This window comes from Canis lupus, chromosome 32, assembly GCF_048164855.1.
Source record: "Canis lupus baileyi chromosome 32, mCanLup2.hap1, whole genome shotgun sequence".
Taxonomy (NCBI): domain Eukaryota; kingdom Metazoa; phylum Chordata; class Mammalia; order Carnivora; family Canidae; genus Canis; species Canis lupus.
The window spans coordinates 21,782,460-21,806,117 of record NC_132869.1 but is presented as its reverse complement, the minus strand read 5'-3'; the positions used below and the strand labels follow the sequence as shown (position 1 = coordinate 21,806,117).

The 23,658-nt window shown below is 42.9% G+C and overlaps 1 protein-coding gene across 1 annotated transcript in view; it reads left to right on the top strand.

Annotated features, from left to right (window-relative positions):
- Positions 1–22,937, top strand: part of ONECUT1 (one cut homeobox 1) — a 37,935-nt gene extending 14,998 nt beyond the window's left edge. Inside the window, exon 2 of the mRNA XM_072808571.1 lies at positions 22,061–22,937. Within this exon, the coding sequence (XP_072664672.1) occupies positions 22,061–22,353 (293 nt within the window). The 3' untranslated portion in view covers positions 22,354–22,937. The remainder of the gene's footprint in view (positions 1–22,060) is intronic.
- Positions 22,938–23,658: the final 721 nt, after the last annotated feature.

Genomic DNA, 23,658 nt, shown 5'->3' with positions numbered 1-23,658 from the left:
ATCATGTTCTAAAAGTTAAACAACATATAAAGATATACAGAGAAAACCAGGCTCTCCTCCTCATCTAGTCCCTCAGTTCCCAGTTCTCCTCCCCTAGAGGTAAACTTTGTACCAGTTTGTGTATCTTTTAGAGATAGTCTATGGTTTATAAATATATGCTATCTACCACCTAACATCCTTGCTTTAAAATAATACAATACCTGAATACAACTGCTATATCATTTTAGAACACTACCTTCAACACAAAAGTAGAATTTTTTCCATGAGTTATTCTACTGTATATTATTAGATCCCGCTTTTGTCATGACATAGCCTTAATAAATACACTTTTTTGTTATTTGATGCATACCTACCATGTCCAAGTGCCTTGTATCTTATTTTTATAATCCGTTTTTTTGTTTTGTTTTGTTTTGTTTTTTATAATCTGTTTTTTAATTCCAGGGCTCTGGGCAGCCCCGGTGGCTCAGTGGTTTAGCGCCACCTTCAGCCGAGGGCCTGGTCCTGGAGACCCAGGATGGAGTCCCACATCAGGCTCCCTGCATGGAGCCTGCTTCTCCCTCTGCCTGTGTCTCTGCCTCTCTCTCTCTCTCTGTATCTATCATGAATAAATAAAATAAAATTTAATAAAATAAAATAAAATAAAATAATTCCAGGGCTCTAAAAAAGATTCTTTGTAAAAATATTAATATTAAACAAGGAAAAGGATGACAAGAATCTTACCCATGACACTCCCAATCAGAGATAACTCCCCCTTTTTATGAATATCCTTCTAATCTTTTCTCAACAGGATGATATATACACATTATTTATAACTTTTAAAATAAAAAATTCTGTATTATTAAATTTATGGTAGATGCTGGCTGGGCCCGGGCCAGCCTTGACCCCAGTGGAGCCCCTGCAGAAGGCCTAGAGCCACCCTGCATCAGGCATTGGCTGCAAGCTGAAGAGTTTATTTTTTTAGGTGATTTTGTGTTGGGCCTGGGATGCTGGCCCTGAGGGCCCGGCTGTGGCAGGACAGCTCTGGTCCCAAGCTGGGAGGGTGCTGGGGCGGTCACAGCACCATGCCTGCCGGCCCAAGGGGCCATGCTCAGGTCAGCGTGAGGCACCGGGGTCCACCCTCCATCCAATCAACATGCACGTTCTCCTTGAGTCCCAACATACCCGTACTTTATTTTGCTATGATTACTGTAACTACTGAGTGTACGTATTACCCGGAGACAAGATGGTGTGTGCATGGGCGTGAGCGACAGGACTAGGGCACAAGTGTGTATGCACTGGTGTGTGATTGGGCATGGGGCTGAGACAGTGTGGACCCAGCGTGCAAAGGAAGGAGTCCAACACAATAACCATGTCCCCCCAACCAGGCCACCAGCCTCCCATCCAAGGGCCCACACTGCTTCCTGTGGGCACCCAGGGCTGGCGATCAGAGGGTCTGTCCCTATTACCTCAGCTATGGTGACAATGTGACAGTATTAACAAGGTAGCACTGAGCATATCAATAAATCTTATTCTAACAAATATAAAAAATAATAAATTTATGGTAGAACATTTGAATATACATAAAAGAATAATGGAGACGATAAAATAATCCCTCATAATTCCATCATCCCTCTCCCTCCCAAATAGCTCATGTCTAGCATTTATTCATTTAACAAATATGAATAGATAAGATATTTATGATTTGCAGGATAGCAGAAATGGACAGAGAAAGACAAAGATAGTTCCTTCTATTCCTAGAATACTCTATTTTAGAAAACATACATTTTGTGCTTTCTATCTATGTGGTAACTTATGCAATCACATATTTTTGGACACTTGGGTTGGTCCATAAATTGATTGATAAGCATACATTTTTAAGACTTTATAATATTTAAAAGTATCATAACTGATACAACCTTTTCTATCACTGGACATTTCAGTGACTTCAGAGGTTTTGGTTTTGTTTTGTTTTTGCTATTACTAACGAATGACACAGCAGTCAGAAACATTAAACATAAAACATTACTGAACATTTGTTTTACTCCTTCAAAAATAATTTTTCTCTAGTTATTAAAGTAATACATGCTAGATGTAGAAGCTTTGGAAAATATGAAACATTATAAACAATACAACAAAATTAAATTATCCATTCCATAATCCATAGAGGATACCTGTGTATATGTTGATTTGTTTCCTTCTAGCTTTTTAAAAGTACAAAGATAAAGATACATCTACACTTTTTATTTTTCACAAAATTGAGCTGATAGAGAATTTACTATTGAAGGTATCTCAATGTCGTTAAATATTATCCAAAAGTTTGATTTTTAAAATTTTTATTTGAGAGGGCACTTGGGTGGCTCAGTCAGTTGGGTGTTTGCCTTCAGCTCAGGTCATGATCTCAGGGTTCTGGGATGGAGTGCTACATTGGGCTCCCAGCTCAGTGGAAAGTGCTTCTGCTTCTCCCTCTGCCCCTTTCCCCTGCTTGTGCTCTTTCTCATGCTCTCTCTCTCTCAAATAAATAAATTAAAATATTTTTAAAAAATAAGTAAGTAAAAATTGGGGAGAAATTATTTCAAAATTTTTTAAAGGTACAAAAATAAAATAGTACAAAGAATATCCATATATTGTTAACAGGACCAATTGTTAACAGGACCAATCGACCAACTGTTAACATCTTACCCCATTTGCTGAAGGGTAAGCACACATGCCGAGGCACTCATGCTCACTCTCTTTCTCTCTCTCACATACATACACGCACATATGGAGAAATGTTTTTCATAGACTGTTTGAATGTAACGTACACACATCTGGTCCTTTTCCCCTAAATACTTAAGAGTATGTTTCCAGGAGTAGGGCTATGCCCCTATGCAACTACAGTTCACTTTTGTCAGTTGATCCAGTAATGTCCCACATAGCATTATTCTCCAAGACAGGATACAGTCTTGGGTTCAGTCATCACTTCTCCTTTTTTCTTTAATTTGAAACAACTCCACAGCCTTTCTTTACCTTTTATAACTTTGACATGTTTGAAACATACGATCCCCATTTAAAAAAAAAAGATATTTCTCATTTTGTGTTTGACTGATGTTTCTTCATGAATGGATTGAGGTGATGCTTTCTTACCCAGAACACTGCATGGGTGAGGAGTGTTCTCATGTCGAGAGGCCCACAAAGTCTATCTGTCCCTCACTTAACTGGTGAGTTCATTTCCATCACCCAGCCAAGCTGTTGCCAAGTTTCTCTGGTGTATAATCACTGTTGTGGGGTTTTCTTTTTCTTACAACTAATAAGCAATCTGTGAGGAAACACTTTAAGGTCATGCAAATATCTCTTTTCAAAATTTCCCTAAGACTTAGCTTCTACAGATTCTTGCCTGATCTAGTCTTTATCACAATGGTTTCTGAATGAATTTCTGTTTCCAGCAGTCCTGCCAGCTCTCAGCTTTCTTCATGAGTTAAGACCTCCCTTCTCTTTTGTTTATTCATCCGTTTATTATTGGTGTAGATTCAGATATTCCTTCCCCCCCCCCAAATGATTTATAATTCCTTACTGTACTCACCTATTTCAGTGCTCAAGTTATCTCAGATTTAATAGCCCTCTGTTCTTAGGACATTCTCCCTCCCCCTTTTTAAACTTTCTGGCATTATAATAAGATCTGTCAGGCTCATCTGTTATGTATCGTGTCCCATCCCTAGAATCTGCCACTTTAATGAGTGCTGGTATATTACAGTGGGGAATAATATTAGAAACCAAGAAGTCCTGGACACTAGGTGTGGCTGCTACAGTGACTTTGTTTTGGGCTCCCTCAAAAAAAATCCAGGAAATATATGTAGGCACATTATATACACATATACAAATAAACATATGTTCATACATACATAATATACATACACATAGCATGCTTATATACATATTTTTGAATCATCAGTTCACACCAATACCTCCATATCTAATTGTAATGCATACTCATAAGATTTCTTCTTGCCTCCTCCCATTCCATATTTGTACAGGCATACCTTGGAGATATTATAGGTTCAGTTCCAGACCACTGCAATAAGACAAATATTGCAATAAAATGAGTCAAATGAATAATTTGGTTTCCTAGTGTATATAAAAGTTATGTTTATACTATATTATTAAGTGTGGAATACCATTATGTCTATAAAAGATATATACCTTAATTTAAAATGCTTTATTGTTAAAAAATGTGAACCATCATCTGAGCTTTAGCAAGTCATAATCACTGGTCACAGATTGCCATAACAAACATAATAATGAAAAAGTCTGAACTATTTTAGGAATTAACAAAGTATGACACAGAGACACAGAGTGAATAAATGCTGTTGGAAAAATGGCACTAATAAACTTGCTCCGTGAGGGTTGCCATAAACCTTCAACTTGTAAAGAAAAAAAAGGGCGGGGGGCAGCCCAGGTGGCTCAGCAGTTTAGCGCTGCCTTCGGCCCAGGGCCTGATTCTGGAGAGCCGGGATAGAGTCCCATGTCAGGCTCCCTGCATGGAGCCTGCTTCTCCCTCTTCCTGTGTCTCTGCCTCTCTGCCTCTCTCCCTCTCTCTCTCTCTGTGTGTGTGTGTGTCATGAATAAATAAAATCTTAAAAAAAAAAAAAGGAATAGCCACAAAGCACAATGAAACAAAGTGTGTCTGTATACCACTTCTCTACAGTGAGATCCCTGGCATCCATAACATCTCTCTCTTTTTCTTTCTCTCTTCACCACCCATACTTGCTAATTTATTCAGTCCTATAATACATCTAAAATAATTTCAAAATTGCTCCACTCATACCCATAAAATAAGCAAACCTGCTATAACAAATTCTAGGTAGGGTTCATTTGCATTTCTTCCCCCATACCTATGCCCCAGCATCACTTGAGAACTTGTTAGAAGTCCTACTGATTCAGAAGCTCTGAGGTGGAGCCCAGTAATCTGTATTTTTACAAGCTCTGGAAGTGATTCTAAAGTTTGAGGGGACACCTGGGTGGCTCAGCAGTTGAGCATCTGCCTTTGGCTCAGGGCATGATCCTGGGGTCCTGGGATCGAGTCCCACATGGGGCTCCCTGCATGGAGCCTGCTTCTCCCTCTGCCTACGTCTCTGCCTCGCTCTCTGTGTCTCTCATGAGTAAAGCTAAAGTTTGAGAAGCATAGCTGGAAATATGCAGCCTGGGTTTATGATACACTTATGAGTGTGTGCACAAAACCAGGTGTAATTATGTAACATAGTGCTTTAAATGTATTCTAAATGTAACAGCCACAAAACACGTCCAGTGCCAACCAAGAGGTTTTCTTCTGTCACCGCATGGATGTGAACATGTAAAGTAAAAGAAAATAAACACCCCAGTTCTATTTTCTCTTCCTGGTGCCAGGAGGAGGATAATCAGGAGGCAGAGAGTGGGTGAGTGTGAAATACCATTACTTTCCAGAGGGGTAGACTCCAATCCCTCATCTGCCACCCCTGCACCCCACTGCATTTGACATTTGACAGTACACTCAAGATGGAGGGTCGTCAGTGCTGAAAAGCTCACAGCCATTAATCAGTTCCATTCTGTTCTCACCTAACCTCCTCTTTCCAAGAAATATATGTATGCATATGTGTATGCATATTTATATACATGCATCACAATACAAAATCACAATACAAAATCCCTCGGCCTCCAGCATTGAACACTGTGATGCTTCTGCTCTAACCTCCCAATTCTTTTCCTCTGCAGACTGTCTGCAACAGTCACTGTAGCCGGGTTTTACAGGAACAGTTTCATGGTGGAAAAAGGGAGAAGGGCTACCTAGACCTTTCCCAGCCCCAATGAAGGATCCTGCCAAATAGGCTTTCCTAAACCTAAGATCAAACTGGTTCACCTAGTGCTCTTCTTAAAATACAGATTCCTAGGCCACTCTTAAAATTCTGATTCAGTTGGTTGGTATTCCTGGCAAGTGTGTAGAGTGATTCTTTTGATCTTGGCAAGTGCTGAAATACTGGCCTAGGAGCAAGTGTCTCTCTAACTTTACTGGGCTTCTCAATTACCTGGGAAGTTTGTTTAGAATGTATGTTTGTGGATCCCATTCTCTCTGAGAGTCTAATTCAGTCAGGAGAGGATGGGGTTCTGGAATGTATTTTGAATAAATGTCCTCTTCATGTTCCCAGGGGCTGCTGATATATTTGGCCCACACCTTGCTTAGAGTGTCTTCTCTGAACTCTAGACCCTGATTCCTCAGAATGGGGTCCTGAACCATCACCTGGAGTCTGTTCCATGTGCAGACTGTCAGGCTTCACCTGACCCAGCTGAATCAGAATCTTTGTCTTAACAAGATGTTCAAATGACTCAAGTTTGTACACGCAAATTTGAGAAGCACTGATGTAGAGTACTGGTCCTCAACCTGGCTCTATGTTATAATCACCTCAAGAACTTTCAAAATCCCAGGCCTGGACCTCTGCTACACTGAATAAGTCAGTATCTCTGGAGATGGGTCTCAGGAAGCAATGTTTTTGAGATTTTTTGGGTGATTCCAATTTATAACCAAGGCTAGGAACTTCTGAGGGTCCTTCCAGCCTTATTGCAGAACTCATGCCAGCCTGGAAACCCAGGGTAGAAGGAATGATACCTCTCACCCCTGGATCCAAGGAACTAATACCCAGAGGGGTCCTATGCAAAAAAACCAATGACTTGGCAGTTGTCAGAAGAAAAAGAAACAAAATGATATTTCATTTCACCTTATATATAAAACATTCTTCATCTGAGTTCCTCATCCCTTGATTTGACTGCATGCGTCCCTGTATTTGACTAAAGGCATATGTGTGGGCCAATCACCAGACTTAGCAAGGACAGACACAGTAGCTTTCTGCCCTCTAATACCAACTGCCCCCACCGAGGCACTTCATCTGGATAAGGCTGATTGCCGTGTTTAGAGCTTATTTCAATGCCCCAGCCCAAATTCCAGCCCCTCTGCATCTTCTGTTCTTCCACTCTATTACTTCAGCCTCCTTACTAACTGTCCTGGAACTACCTTCCGACTCAGTCATAGGAGTGGTGGCAGCACCAGTTTTTTCACCAGGGGCCCAGCCCCTCTTTCACTGGTTTCTCAATAACAACTCAGAAGTATCCCCCACAGTTTTTGAAGCACCATTAAACTGCTCAAAAACAATTATCCAGTGAAAGGATTAAAAATATCTCATGGAAAATATCTCCAGTGAAAGGATTAAAAATATCTCAATTTCATTTCTTGTACACATTTCAAAAATTGTGTCTCGGGCATCTTCATTTTCTATGGAGCCACATCCAACTTATTTTTCGAACAAAGATGCTCAATATGCCAAAGAAATAATCCATGGTCTGCTCTTACAGACCTCATGGTCTAGGGAGAGAGATGAGTAGGTAAACAATTATCTGGGAAACTGATGGGGAGGTGGTCTGAGCATAGGAGACAACAATTCTCTTTGGATGGGAGAGGGAATGGAGAAGGCTTAGCAGGAAATGAGATACTGGAGCTGGATTTTGATTACATAAGGAAACTTTTGTATAGAAAAGGAAGGACATTTTGGGTGAGGGGACAACTGGAGTGAGAGAAATAGAGGTGTGAAATTGTGGATCTGGGACTGACTTCTGAGCAGTGAGACACAGTACGGGTGGTGGGTAGGCAATAGTAGGTAGTGAGATGGGAGAGGTGGCTGCAGTCAGTGTCAAGGTCCTGAAATAGCCACCGACAGCTTTCCTTTCAAGCTCTTGGGAGACCCTTGTGAGACTAATTATAAAATGCCATTGGGAGAATAGCATTTACAATTCGACTCTACAGACAACTTTCCAAAAATGCAAATAAGGAAAACCACTAATTTGAAATTTGAAATTAATTACGGAAAATTTCTGATAACTTAGTGAAAAAATCAAAACTGTAGGTTTTTTTAATGTTTCTTTTTTTTTAAGATTTTATTTATTCATGACAGACACACAAAGAGGGAGAGAGAGAGGCAGAGACACGGGCAGAGGGAGAAGCAGGCTCCATGCAGGGAGCCCGATGTGGGACTCGATCCTGTGTCTCCAGGATCCGGCCCTGGGCGGAAGGCGATGCTAAACCACTGAGCCACCCGGGCTACCCAACTGTAGGTTATTTTTAAAGGAATTCCATTTTATAACTTTCAATTGCTATGAATATTATACAGTATTATACATGGCTATTAATTAAATAGGATCAATAAACTAAGACTTGTAGTGCACAATAGGCCTGTATGAGATAATAACACATAATAAGCATGCAATTCATCAGGTCTACCATTTGTTTTGATTTTTTGAGGAATCAACATCAAAACTAGGGCATCAATATCACATTTCCAATTACTGGGGTCCAGACTATTGAGGGTCTCTTTAAGATGAGGGATACAGATATGGTAAAACTCCAAAGGTTCAGGCATGAAGAGAAGTTTAGGAATTTAAAAATCAGAATTCCTGAGCCAGCCTTTCAGAAGAGCCACATTACCTTCTGCTACTAACTGAACAAGCAACTGTGAGGCAGCAGTGGCTCTTCCCACTGGCTTCTTTGAAGCTGCAATGCAGGGAAAGAGGTTCATTCCTGGAAGGGAGGGTCCACTAGTGGGTGTTCCTTCCTGTGAGTGTCAAAAAGCTTGAGCTTGTGCTCAGGAAAATGAATGTGTGGGTGTAAATGGCCAGCAAGAGGATAATACAAGTATAATAGGGATATGAAAATGTATGCATTCAGCGAGGATTCTCAGCTCACCGTTCTAACTCCGGTTCAGCCTGAATGAGAAAGAAAAGGAACACAGAACAAAGGGAGAAGACAAAGATTGTGGAGAGAACTAAGATAGCCTAGAACCACACATAAAGGGCTGTTTGAGGGGTCACAGAGAGTGAAAGCTGATGTGATTCTCTGGTGTCCTCCTGGTCTATGCCCGAGGAATACCTGAGCCACATCTCTTCCAATACCATCACCAGGCCCTCCTGCACAGGCTATAGTCCCAGCTCCACCATTTACTGTTAGGGTGACCTTGGGCCAGTTCCTGAACCTCTCCATACTTCAGGCTGCCCATTTGTAAACTAGAGATAATAGTAGTACCTACCTCCCATAGTTGTTGAGAGGCTCTGTAAGGTGATACATATGTGGAGCTTTGCACAGGGGAAGCAGCCACACGTTTTAGCTGATCCTGTTCCATCCCTCCCAAGCACAGGCAGCCTCTGCCTCTTTGGATCATAAAGTCCAATAGCTTTACCTCCTGGGCTACAGACTATTGAGCTTTACCTAGAAAAGGTAGGTTGATGGTAATATTTTATATGCTGATTCCAGAAGGAGTGCAGGCAGCAGGTGCATGGGAAGGCAGGTCTCTGTCCTAGATGACTTTGTTAAAGAAGCAAACGAGACAGGATGGTGAGAGGTTTGGGTGACTTTTCCAACCAGAATTTGATGGAGCACATGCTTTAGCTGCTCCCCATCCTTCTTTTTCCATTTGGTCAGCTCAGTTTTGTGTAGCTTCCTCTCAAAGCACACATGCACATGAAGATAACTGTCCCCTGCTCCTCTGCATCCCTACTGAAACTAGATTCCTCTCCCAGGCCAGTGTGGGGGTGCTGTCCCCACACTGCCCAAACTCCCTCCAGTCCAACTTTCATGCTGCTCACTTTCCTGGATGGGCTCAGTATAATCCTTTCAGCCACAGTTCGACAGGTCTGGCTGACAACTGGCCTGCTGACAACTGGCCTGCTGACAACTGGTCTGCTGCCCGCTGGCTAACTGCTCCTGCTCTGCTCACCTTGGCTGCAGGTTCCCTGGGCTCTCTTTCACCAGCTGTTCCTGTCCATTTAACCATTTTTGAAGTGCTCATGATGCATCCACTGGGATGACATCTGCCTCCAGGGCACAGTGGGTTGAAGGTCCCCCACCCAATCAGCTGTGTGCCCATAGGCAAGTCACTTAGCCTTTCTGACATTGTTTCTTTATCTAAAAAGAAGTAATATCCACTCCTGCCTCACTTGACTTTTGTGGGGATCATCACATATAGGAGGGTTAAATGGTGATGTTTTAAGTACTGTAAACAAGATACAGGGATGAATTTTATAGATAATTTTGGGCTGGAAATGTCTGGGTTTGTTGTGGGTTTTTTTTTTTTTTTAAGATTTTATTTATTTATTTTAGAGAGAGAGAACACAAGCAGTGGAGAGAGGAAGAAGACTACCCGCTGAGCAGGGAGCCCTATGTGGGGCTTGATCAAGACCTGAGCCTAAGGCAGTTGCTTAACCAACATTGACCCAGCACTCCTGGAGTCTCAGCTATAATCCTGAAACTGTTGTGGCCCTTTCACTAGCTGTCTGATCTTCACAGTGTGGTTGTTGGGCTGTAAAATGGGCTCAGGAACCCGCCATGTTCACTTCTAGAGTTTCACATTTTACATCTCTCACAATCACTATCTTGTTTTACTGAAATCTGTTTTATTTGTATTCTTGCTCCTCCACGTAGAGTTTGCTTGGAAAAGCAGCTCTAGCTGTCAAGAGAGGGTCATTGGGGGCTCAGTAAACATGAACAGCCGACCCCTGCTTTTCCTTGCCGCAGGTTAGAAGTTCCTTTTCAGTGGCAGACAGAGTGAGAACAGAGGACTCGTCCTGTGTGCATGCCCAGCTACTTCTTCTGTAAACAATTTTTTTAAGGTGTAATGTACATACTATACAACTCATCCACTTAAAGTGTATCATTCAGTAGTTTTAGTATACTCCCAGAGCTGTGCAACTATCACAATTTTATTTTATTTATTTTTTATTTTTTTAAAGATTTTATTTATTTATTCATGAGAGACAGAGAGAGAGAGAGAGAGGCAGAGACACAGGCAGAGGGAGAAGCAGGCTCCATGCAGGGAGCCCGACATGGGACTCGATCCCGGGTCTCCAGGATCAGGCCCTGGGCCGAAGGCAGCGCTAAACCTCTGAGCCACCTGGGCTGCCCAATCACCACAATTTTAGAACCTTGTCATCACCTCCCAAAAAAAGAAACCCTACACCTATGAGGAGTTACTGGCATTTCCTCCCACTACCGACTCAGCCACAGGTAACCACCAACCCATTTTCTGTCCTTGTGGATTTGCCTATTCTGGCCCAGCTGCTTTTTTATCCTTTCTTCCCTACCCCTGAAGCCCTGAGCTCCCCTGAGCAGAGTGTGCAGGGATGTCTCTGACAAGCCCATCAGGAATCTGGGTAGAATTTTAGGGTGCGCCTTTATGTTATCAGTGCACCCCCACCTGACCCTGGAGTCACTACAGCAGCAAAGGGACAGAGAGCCTTAGCAGCTGCCTGGACTGTCCCCCTCCAAATCCAGGCTGGACCTCCCCTGAGGGATGTGGGGCATCATTGGCTTCCCTACTCAAGAATACTTGGCCCAGCAGGTTTCAGGTTTCAGCACCAACCTTGGCCTTTAGGGCAAAGACACTGGGTCTCTAGCAGGCCCCTATTAAAATGCCACAGTTTCATGGTGCCCTGGAAATCTCAGCTTGCCCCTTTACTTCTCTCTGAACCACCTCCCCTGGAATCATGTTGAGATAAGTGGACACTCGGACTGTTGTTTGGAGGGAGAAAATATTGGCCATAGCACAGGGGTCACAGGGCACAAGCCATGTATGAATGGGGGAGCCATAGGCATACAGTCTTCCCTCAACCCATTACATTCAGACCACCAGATGAATCAGGTTTGAATCACGTAGGTCTGGTTCTTCCCTGGACCCCTCAGTCATTTCACCCTGCTTCTCTGGGGTTCTCAAGGAAAAATGCCCTCCTCAATAGGATATGTCCCTAAATTTCTTTCGCCTATTAAATGTCCTCATAAAGCAGTTGCTGGATTCAGTAATGCCTCTAGAGTGACAGACATAAGATTTGCCCTTCATCTGACCCCATTCCCATCTTATTCTATCAGATAGGGTGATTGCCTAGAAGTGAGCCCCCATCCCTGATTTTTACTTGTCTATGTATGCATCCACCCCCTCCAAAATACATATTCTCCATAAGTCCTTCTTAGTGTAACTAAGGTAAACTAGAATTTTCTAAAGGACCTTTATAAATTATGTCTAAAAATAACACAATTTATGAAGTCTAATTTTCCAATCCTACCTGATAATATTACTTCCTGTACACACAGGTATTTTTTCCTTCCTACCTCATTAGAAGGTACGCTGCCCCAAAGATCTCTCCCTAAGCCCCCCACCCCCTAGACCATCTCTGCCTGCCAGGAGTAAGATGGAAGTAGTAGTGATACATGGACAGTCTGACAAAAGATGGGGCATGTACTGGAAGGATTGCTCAGCTACTCCCTAAAGTAAATAGTTCAACCCTCACACTTGTCCAGGTGCCCATGAATAATGTGGAAACCAGTAGTCCTGAACAGGGTCTGTACTGCCTGCTGCTTGCTTCCCCCTGGAGTGATGTTGGAAAGCTATTCACACACATCAAGTCATAGAGCTACACCTTGAAAGGACTGTAAGTTATTTAGTCCAGTCCTTTCATTATACGTACACAGCTGAGGAACCTGGTCCCAGCTTGGTTAAGGGCTTTAACCAACTCATTCTTTTTTTTTTTTTTTAATATTTATTTATTCATTCATGAGCGACAGAGAGAGAGAGACAGAGACACAGGCCGAGGGAGAAGCAGGCTCCATGCAGGGAGCCTGACATGGGACTCAATCCTGAGTCTCCAGGATCATGCCCTGGGCTGAAGGTGGCGCTAAACCACTGAGCCACTCTGGCTGCCCTAACGGACTCATTCAACTAATTAATGACAGTTAGAACCACAGCCCAAAACTTCTGATGACCAGTGCAATGCTTTTTACTAAAGCTTCCTCACTCATAAACTGGAAATATAGAGTACACTGTGACTCTACCTGGACCCACGGTATACTCTCAGTAGCTACTGCCCCCAAGAATACAGCTTTATCCTAATCCACAATTTCATTTTATGTGAAGCAGCCAACTCTAGGACAGATGATCAAGAAGTCAGAAAGCAAGTTAAATGAATTGCCCTACAATTGTAATGAAAAAGTAGCAACTCAATAAAAATATAAACTACAGTTGTAGTTTAGAACTACAGAATCCCAAGTGGGCAAATGCTTAACTGTTTTTTGTGTCTGTGGTACTGCTTGTTGTAACTGCTTTAATCCCCAGAGTTCATAAGCTTTAGAAGTTGAAGCAACTATGAGGAATGTGAGTTTATGTTTATCACCATCATTGAGATAAACGTGGTTGGGGATTATTTGCAGCACTGCCTGATGTTGCTACAGAGCCATTACTTGCCCTTTTTGAGAAGCCTTAAGGTGGAAGAAAAGGAGAGTCAACATCGTGGCTGTATATTCTAAAAGACAGAGTAAGGTTATGTTTGGAAATTTTTTGAGGTGATAATAGACTTTGGACCTGCTCCATTTGCCACCTGGGCTGGTTCACCCCTCCTTAGGCAACCTGGTGGTCTCCTGCTCCCAGGAGGTCACCATATTGATACCGGACTTAGTGTGGACATCCTATCAGCATAGTCCACTACAGCCCCAAACTCCTGGACTCAAGCGATCCTCCTGCCTCAGCCTCCCAAGTAGCTAGTAGGACTACAGGCATGTGCCACCATGCCCAGCAATAACAGACTTTGGAAACCAGAAGGGACACTGCTGCCATGTGTTTATTGACTCATAGGGCTTTGCATCCATAGGGGCCTTCAAACATAGTCTGCTCATTTAAAGAAGGCAGAAAAAAAGAGCAAATGAGGTGTCCAAGATCATGCCACAGGCTAGAATCAGAGCAAAGATTCCAGCCGACTGTGCAAATTCAATATTTATCCTTGTATCGTGACTAAGGAGAAGGGAAGGAATAAAAAATTAATTTGCGGGATCCCTGGGTGGCGCAGCGGTTTGGCGCTTGCCTTTGGCCCAGGGCGCGATCCTGGAGACCCGGGATCGAATCCCGCATCGGGCTCCCAGTGAATGGAGCCTGCTTCTCTGCCTGTGTCTCTGCCTGTGTCTCTGCCTCTCTCTCTCTCTCTGTGACTATCATAAATAAATAAAAAATTTAAAAAAAATTAATTTGCAAATATCTGGAATACTCTCTTAAGGGTTTATAGTTTTGTTTTTTTGTTTTTGTTTTTAAGATTTTGTTTATTCATGAGAGATACACACAGAGAGAGAGAGAGAGAGAGAGAGAGACTGAGAGAGACAGGCAGAGACACAGGCAAAGGGAGATACAGGCTCTATGCAGGGAGCCTGACGTGGGACTTGATCCCGGGTCTCCAGGATCACGCCCTGGACTGAAGGCGGCGCTAAACCGCTGAGCCACAGGGGCTGCCCAGGATTTATAGTTTTGATAATCACTTCAACATATATCACCTTGTTAATTATATCCTGTGATGAAAGAAGGCCATTGTTCTCTGTTTTGCCACTGAATGAACTAAGGCTCAAAGAAAGTGAGGGACTTGCCCAAGATCACACATATAACTATGGCCACAGAACTGGGACTTGAGCTGCATCCTGAGCCCAGGTTCATCTACAAACTAGTATTATAAATCTATCTAGCTTTATAAATATCTCCCAGGCCAATAAGTCTGTGCCCACATGTTCCTAGACAAATTCTTGGCAGGATTTTGCCTAACTCAATCAGCACTTTAGATGCTGTAAAGTCCTTTATGTCACTAAATCAGGAAAATGAATACAAGCTGATGAAGAAATGCTTGGCTGATAGCTGATTCTTGGATGTTACTGTATACCATGTTTTATAAAGTATGTTCTAAGACAGGGTTTCTTAAACTAGTAAAGAACTAGCTGTCTGTTTCTAATTTCCACCTGTCCTGAAACAATAGTTTTTTTTTTTTTTTAAGATTTTGTTTATTTATTTATTTTAGAGAAAGAGAGAGTGTGAGTTGGGGGAGGAACAGAGGGAGAGGGGCAAGTAGATTCCACACTTAGTACAGAACTGAACAGGGACTTGATCTCACAACCCCAAGATTGTGACCTGAGCTGAAACCAAGAGTTGGAGGCTCAACCAGCTGAGCCACCCAGGCACCTCTGGAGCAATAGTCTTGATAATACAATAAAAAATGCATTACTTGAATAATAAGCCCACACTTGAATATTGCAGCAATATCAAACTGCCATAAAAATTTCAATTGCTGGGACGCCTGGGTGGCTCAGTGGTTGAGCATCCGCCTTTAGCTCAGGACCTCCTGGAGTTCTGGGATCGAGTCCCGCATCAGGCTCCTGCATGGAGTCTGCTTCTCCTCCGTCTGCCTGCGTCTCTGCCTTTCTCTCTGTGTCTCTCATGAATAAATAAAATATTTAAAAAATATGAATTCTACAGGATGTTGAAAGGTATTCCATGAACAATGAGTCTGTTCAAGAAATGCTGAGTTAATTAATGATTAAACAAGCTTCTTTAATGCAGGACTTCTCAGAGACTTTAATATGTTAAGATGCACTGATACTTACAAGGTCTCCCAAAATATGATATACTAATGTGCAGTGATACTTATAGGCTCTCCCTAACTTCTTTGATTAAGGAATTCTTTATTCAGGGAATTTCTCTCAGGAATGGTGTTGCTTAGAACAGTGTTTCTCAAAATGTGGTTGGCACACACATGCTGGTCTGTGAACTGTTACTGAGCTGCAGCAAGATCAGTAAGGAAAACTGAGAATAAGCAATTGAAAAAAATTTTAAATATTTTATTTATTTGAAGCAGGCTCCAGGCAGGGAGCTCTACTTGGGACTCTATCCCAGGCCTCCAGGATCACGCTCTGGGCCAAAGGTGGCGCTAAACCGTTGAGCCACCCAGGCTGCCCCAGAATTCATATTTCTTGAAATACGATTGGCTCAGTCTTGCCAGCTGTGGGCAAAGCACAGGTCCCAGGCCTAAAATGAAAGCCTCTGCCTTTTACCCATATCTTTATATGCTGCCTTTAAAAATAAAAAAATAATTTTTTATAGTGTTTATTCTTGTGATACACAAAGTCGTATCTGCCTTTTACCATCTCCCATGCCTACTTCTACCTCCCACTTAGTACTCACTATGGGTGGCCTCACCCATAGAGAAGATCAAAGTCTCCCATCTGGGATAGACCACTGCATACTGTGTGCTGCAAATATATCTGCAGCAAATGTATCACCTTTATAAAGGTGACTTATGATAGGACGTCTACTTCTTCAGCACTCCCTCTCACAAACAATAAGAATCTTTTTGCCTATAATCCAGTTCTATGATAAATATTTCTCTATTTTTAATGGAAACTGTACACCCAGACAAAATGTATAAAGCATTCCTCTCATTCATATTCTCTTGACAGTTCTAACAATGGTAGTTCTGTACAAGCTTCTAGATGCATGATTTTATTTCTGTGGGTTGTTCCTCCTAGCCTCTTTGTAAAGGTCACCCAGTGACCCTCAGCAAGCTTTAGGCCACTCTTCATTCTACTGATATTCCTGCATTCTTACTCAGCAACTCCAACATCTGCAGAGTTCTCTCCAGACATACCACATACACTGAGTCATGGCCACCCCTCCATAGTACCCACGCAGGTAAATGAGCTCCTCTTACAGCCAGGCAGTATGCCAGGATGCCCTGGAGATATGGCATGAGTCAGCCAGGTTCCATGCTCCTGGAGAATCTCACTTCTCAGGCTCTGACATCATGACATCTGTAATGCTTGAGAGCTCAGGGCAGAAACTTCCAAACTGCACTTGCCCAACATGAGTATTGTATGAGTTATTAATAGACAGCCCCTACCAAACAGGGTTCTAGGGTTAAATAAATCTGGGAAACAATTACATGTGCTAAAACATGTTGTGAATTTTGAGGAAGAAGCTATATACAGTAGATTTCTCCAAATGTGCTTGACCTGCAAACCATGTTTTCCAGGAACCCTCTCCCCTGATACCATTTGGGAAATGCTGGTTTGTAAGTAGCTTCAGACCACTTGGTCTGCCAAATGCCAAGGACCAGATTGAATTCATTCAAACATACAGCCTGGTTAGGTAGAAAATGGATATCTCTTTGTGATTTCCCTTAACTCTGCCTTTTTTTTTTAATTTTTATTTATTTATGATAGTCACAGAGAGAGAGAGAGAGAGAGAGGCAGAGACAGAGGCAGAGGGAGAAGCAGGCTCCATGCACCGGGAGCCCAATGTGGGATTTGATCCTGGGTCTCCAGGATCGCGCCCTGGGCCAAAGGCAGGCGCCAAACCGCTGCACCACCCAGGGATCCCTAACTCTGCCTTTTGAATGGTGAATAAGTTGAGTCTGCACCTGATGCTCAGTGACTTACTTTTCCATAGGTATGTTCTGTGTAATTTACCATCTAGACCTCTAATAACTTCCCAGTCTATAGACCTAGCCCAGACCTGTCCCAACCCCAGAGCTCCATGGAGGCCCCATATGTTGTGCTGTCTACTGGACAACCACCTATTGGAGATCTTTAACAGAATGTCCAACAAGCACTTCAAATGCTGTTTGTCCCACATAGAAGTGATTACTGACCTCATAAAATTCATTTCTCCATCTGCATTCCCTAATGACCTCATTACCACCTTCCAATCAGAAACCTAGGAGTTGTTTAGAATTCCACCCTCCCAGCCAAGTTGTCGTTAAGTTCTCTTGATTCTACCTTCCAAGAAGCTCTTGAATTTAGTCTCTGTATCCCACCCTCAACTGTCATTGACTAATTTGGGGTCCTTTCTACAGTGGTTTTCTTAGGTTTTCTGGGAAACAGACTCTGGGTTTCTAAGACTTACATGTAGGCAGGTTATCAGAGTGATGGAGAATAACCCCTGTTGGGGGAATGGAGGAAAAACGACCAGGTTGAAGCAGATGAACTTTGATCCAGTTACAAGAATAGCCTCAACCAATTCTATAGCATGCTGTAGGACTGGATGACCCTTCAGAATTGTCCCAACTTGATGCATTGGGTTGGGGAGGAGGGGGTACATTCCCACTCTCTTCAGCCTCCGTCCTCCATAGCTCCATCCCCTACTCCTCTCACCCTCCCACAGGATGTAGGCAGCCTCTCACCCCACCCCATGACCAGGGCAATTGCCAGAATGGCCTTCAGCTGAGAGCCACCAGCCACCACCTCTTGCAGCAGGTGGAGGAATGAGTGTCTTACTCCTAAGGGGACCAGGGTGATGTACCATATCATCCTGTCCCCCCACAATACCACTGGAAGGGTTTTCCTAAACCTAAATTTAATTTATACGCTTTCTCAAACTCTTTCAGTAACCTCCTCCTTACCAACAAGATAATTCAACTCTGATCTTTGTCTACTAACATTTATCAATCTTTCATGAGCACTGCTCCTCCTGCTGGGCATGATTTTGTCCCACTTCTCTCATTAGCAAATTCCTATACATCCTTTTCAGGCCAGTGTAAGCACCCCTCCTCTTTGATGCCTTCTTTAATATCCTCAGGCAGAAGTAATATCCTGTATACTCTTTTGATATTCAGAGTCATTTGCTTCTGTGATCATTAGACTGACCCCCTTAAGAGCAAAGTCTGTGTCATACTCATTTTTAAAGGTGAATGAATCAATCAATCAACCATGTGCATCAGTATTGTATAAAGCTGGTCTACATGGGCTAATTCAAACTAGAGATGCCTTCAGTCTAGTCAGCTGTTTTTTTCAAAGACTTATCTAGTTGCCCAGTGAGGGCTAGAGGTCCCTAGGAACAGGAATTCTATTTGGGTAAATTCAGCTGGTTCAGTATATGTAGCTTGGTGCTCTGAGGGATTGGGCATTTAATACATACTTCCCATTATGTTGTTGCTACCCCTCATACTGAGAAGAGGCATAGCCAGTGACCTACAGGATATGTTACGAAAGGTACCGTATGGCCTGACTGGCCTAAAAATATCTCTTTCATGACTGAGCTTTCCCTTCATGTCCATTCTGAAATTCTTATCCTCATATTTCCCTATGGTTGGAATTGGACCAGTGGTCACTTGGTTGGGATGAATGCATGCTAGGGCCTAGGTAAGCTAATTCATCTGTAGAAGAGAATTTGTGTCTTTTTTTTATTTTACTCTTTTCACAGATTTTATGTTTTGTTTATGCTTTGTGATATACATCATATAGTATTAGAGTAACACATATATATAATTTATAAATAAATAATATTAAGGAGTGCATACTCAAAGTATCTTTTACTAAGCAGTAAGTACTTTTACTTATTTATAAATTATATACATGTGTTACTCTAATACTATATGATGTATATCACAAAGCATAAACAAAACATAAAATCTGTGAAAAGAGTAAAATAGCACATGGTTAAAAACAATCTGGAGACCTCTAGATTGGACTTCAAAGACTGGTGTCTTCTTCAGCTTTCACCCATTAGCTTCTCATCTGATCTGACTGCTAAGCTAATTTATGCTAATGCCTTAAGGAAACTCTAAAATCCAGGTGCAATGAAGAATGAAAGATAGGGGCAGGCAGAGTAGGACTATGTGAAGAGAGCACAGAGACTGCATCTGTCCAGAGCTGATGAACCATCTAGTAAGATACTGAGAACATAGAATACAAAGAGGCAGGAGGTGGAGCAGGAGACAGTAATAGGCAGGGCAGCCAACTGGAGGTCTGAGGAGATATGAAAGAGTGATAGGACTTCAGACAAAGAACAGAGCCAGGGACATGGTCAAGCTGAACGATTAGGAGGGTAGACTTGTGGAGCCTCTGGGCTTGGCAGGGAGCTTGCTTGGCTGTGATTGAAATGTGCTGGGAGCAGGTACACCTTCATGCTGCACACCCTCCAACCGGCATAGGTAGTGACAGTGGCCCTCAGCTGAGACTCAAGCAGCCACCCACTATCTGCCTGGCCACCTGGTCACAGTGGCCATCAGCCTCCTCATCCTCACTTTCACCTTCCTGCTCAGTGTCTCTGGGCTTCTGATTCTGGTGCACACCTCACTGTACCTGCAAAACTTCAAGAAAAGATTGAGAACAAGATTGAGAGTTTGAGAGTATTGGTCTCAAGCAGATGCCAGTGGGGCTGTGGCTGGGGGTGCTGAGACAAGAGCAAGAGGCTGGATCTTAGGGGTCTGGGATCTGTACCCAAGACCTAGAGAATGTCACTCCCACTCTGGCTCTGAACCAGGGACCCAGAGCCCTTTCCCAGCCCTTAAGATACAGTGTTCTCTCAGTTCAAAACACAGGACATCTGTGACCCTCCCCCCAGTTCCAAAATTGAGATCTCCCTCCTACCAGCCCCCATTACCTAGGGGACCAGACTACCCCAGCCAGAGCAACCATGGTCAACCTCAAACACTGGACCCAGAGACATTCCCCCACTCCCAATCTGGGACCCACCCATCTCCCATGCTCAGCCCCAAAGCTGGAATCTGGGACAAAGGCATTCTCTTGAACCTTGAACTAAGGCTTTTCCACACCCTACCCTAGCTTTGAGCCCCAATCAGCGTATTGCCAAATCTTGGCCCCAGGATGCAAGTGTTCCCAGCCCCCATCAGGACAGAGAATTTAAGCATCCTGACCTTGTTGAACCCTTGGTTCCAGATAACCCCCACATTCAATAGTTCCACTTGCCTCTCTCCAGCTCTGTTTAGGAATTCTGTCCCTCCTCCCCAAAGTTCCAGATTGATGAGCACCAAGGGGTAGGATGGGGTGGGGTGGGGGAAGCCCTGACCCAGAATGGGACATCTGTATCAGTGTTACTGATACAATGAAGGCTGTTGCACCACTCAACCCAAGAAAGGAAAAGAAAGGCAAGGCAAGGGAAGGAGGGAAAGAAGGGTGGGTAACAGTCTCTATCTCAACCAGGAAGATGCCCTATCTGTCTCTCACTGTGATTGAAGCTCACATCAGAGCATAGCCATCCAGAAATAAGGATAGTACAGACTACTCCACAGTGCCTGTGTAGGGTGCCGAGAGGCAGCAATCTGATTGGAGTCAGGGCATCGTTTTTATATAGATGATAGTTATTTGGGGATGGCTATAGGGATTGATTGATGGTGGGCATTAGGAGTGGGTGAAGAGTGGTATCAACAATGCGGCCCTCAGTGCCTCCTTGGCAGGTGGAAGCTAGTGAGCCCTGTTAGTCTACAAAGGGGAACTCTGGCATCTGCGATGAGGAGAAACCCTATTCCAACACCAAACCCTGGGGGCCCAAGGGCCCCACTGGGATGATATATCACAAGAGTTCTAGCAGCCAAGAATCATGATACATGATACAGGACCAAAAGGCATGAGCAGGGAATGGGCCTTCTGAGTGGGAGATAAGGTAGGGGAAGAGTGGCACTCCAGCAGAAAAACCTTCATGAAGAGCAAAAAGGAGGCACAGAGAAACTCCAAACAGGAATGTGCCTAACGTGACAGGTTTAGCCTTGATGGCAAGGAAGTGGGCATCACACCTCCAAAAGTCCAGGGTCCACTGAATCATCAGTGGAAGACTAGTTGACGGGCATGGTAGCATTGGTAGCATGCTAGCTACAGGGCTTTCTTACATACAGAGTTGCCTGGGAAACAAAAAAGATCAGAAGGATAACAATTACAATTCCTTTTTATATTGTTTTCAGACTCTCTTAGGCTCTTAGTATTCTACCAGGAGCAGACTGTAAAGCCTTTGAGGGGTTCCAGCCACTTCTAGGCGGTAAGACTTTGCATTTGCAAAGCATTTCAGTTGACATAAATTTTTGCATATACTGTTTCATATATCCTGACCACAACCCAGCAAGGTACATATTCTTCTATCCATTTCGCAGATGATGATATAAAAATTCATGCAAGAGGTGTATTTTGCCAGAGCCCTATATTCTGCAGAGGAGCAATCTGAGTTCCAGGTGGGGGTAATAGATTTACCACTTACCACGGACAAAGAGCAGATGCTTACAATGCCAGGACCCACCCCCAGGACTCAGAGAACCCCACCTCCTCCGAATTCCCCATCCTTATATACACTTCCTCCCAGCCCACCATGGCGCTAAAATTAGAGCTCATCTGCCACAAAGTGGTCCATAAGGAATGGCAAACAAATATTACTGGCTCTGCCTTTTTCTCTTGAATCTCCCAGGCAGTCTGTTCTAACATCTGCTGTGAGTTTTTGTTTTTGTTTTTGTTTTGCAGCTTGCAAAAGGAAAGAACAAGAACATGGGAAGGATAGAGGCAACACACCCAAAAAGCCCAGGTTGGTCTTCACAGATGTCCAGCGTCGAACTCTACATGCAATATTCAAGGAAAATAAGCGTCCATCCAAAGAATTGCAAATCACTATTTCCCAGCAGCTGGGGTTGGAGCTGAGCACCGTGAGCAATTTCTTCATGAATGCAAGGAGGAGGAGTCTGGACAAGTGGCAGGACGAGGGCAGCTCCAATTCAGGCAACTCATCTTCTTCATCAAGCACTTGTACCAAAGCATGAAGGAATAACCACGAACTAAACCTCGGTGGAAAAGCTTTAAATTAAAAAAAAAAAAATTTTTTAAAGACCAGGACCTCAAGATAGCAGGTTTATACTTAGAAATATTTGAAGAAGAAAAAAAAGTGTTATTTATAGTCCAAAGAAACCAAAGACTTAGCTCACCTGCATTCTGACTTTGTTCGGAGACACACACTTCAGCGGGGCAACGACTTGGCAAGAAAAATTATGAGCAGGAAAGCACCACTGGATCTCACACCTTCAATCCATGATCATTCTCGCTGTGCTTGGCTGTTTCGTGGTTTGGAGCATAGTGATTTTGAGCCATTGAGTGGACATCTTTTAAGATCAGACTTTCTCATCTGTTCCACCATGCCATGAAGGTGTATGGTGTCTCAGTACTGTGTGTGGGTACGTGAGTGCATACACACACACACACACACACACATACACACACATATGCACACACCACCAGTGGTTAGGGACTTAGGCAGGGCTGGTCTTCAGGAAGGGTTGTGCTATAGGAGTACAACCAACATAGTGTGGGTTGTCTGAGTTCATTGGATAGGAGTGTGATTTCACTCGTCTAGCCTTCTAGCCTAGCGTTTGAACCTGCCAGGCCCGCAACCTAAATGCAGATTCAAACCCAGCAAAGAAAATTTGAATGACACCTAAACCAGTGCATTCTCTTTGTTTGTTAAGGAATGTTCAGATATTTTTTAAGAAATGAAACAAGAGTCCATCCATTTAAAAAAAAATCACCTAGGTACCAAAGAACACAATATTATAGTGCAGGTATTTTATTGCAATGATTTTAATAACCAAAGCTATTTTTACACAAGATGCTATGTAAAGTTATACGTATGAACTGATCTAGCTGTAATACACATGCCACATAGAATCATGACTATTATTTATGACTCTGGAAGCATTTGAAATATTAGTTTTCAGAACTGGCAAGAAAGAATGTAGCTTCAGGGAAGCAATTAATATCATAACAGAGAGGTCAATGTAGTGTACATGTACGTCCAGATGGCACAGTCCCTTTTGGGATCCATAAATGATACTTAAATAGACACACAGACATGATGCCATAGTCTATTCATAGCTGAGAAAACCTGGGGATTCTTCCAAAGTAGGACCCCATTTGTAAATTAGAAAACTAAGTTTAACAGAACAAGTAATTAAATTAGAAAATTTGTTCTAAGTAATGCTATTTTTTAGTAAAAGACCATTAAATAAAGGATATCATATTTAGGTTAATTTGACTTAAAGTTGCTTTTTGCATTTGACACCAAATACCCTTTT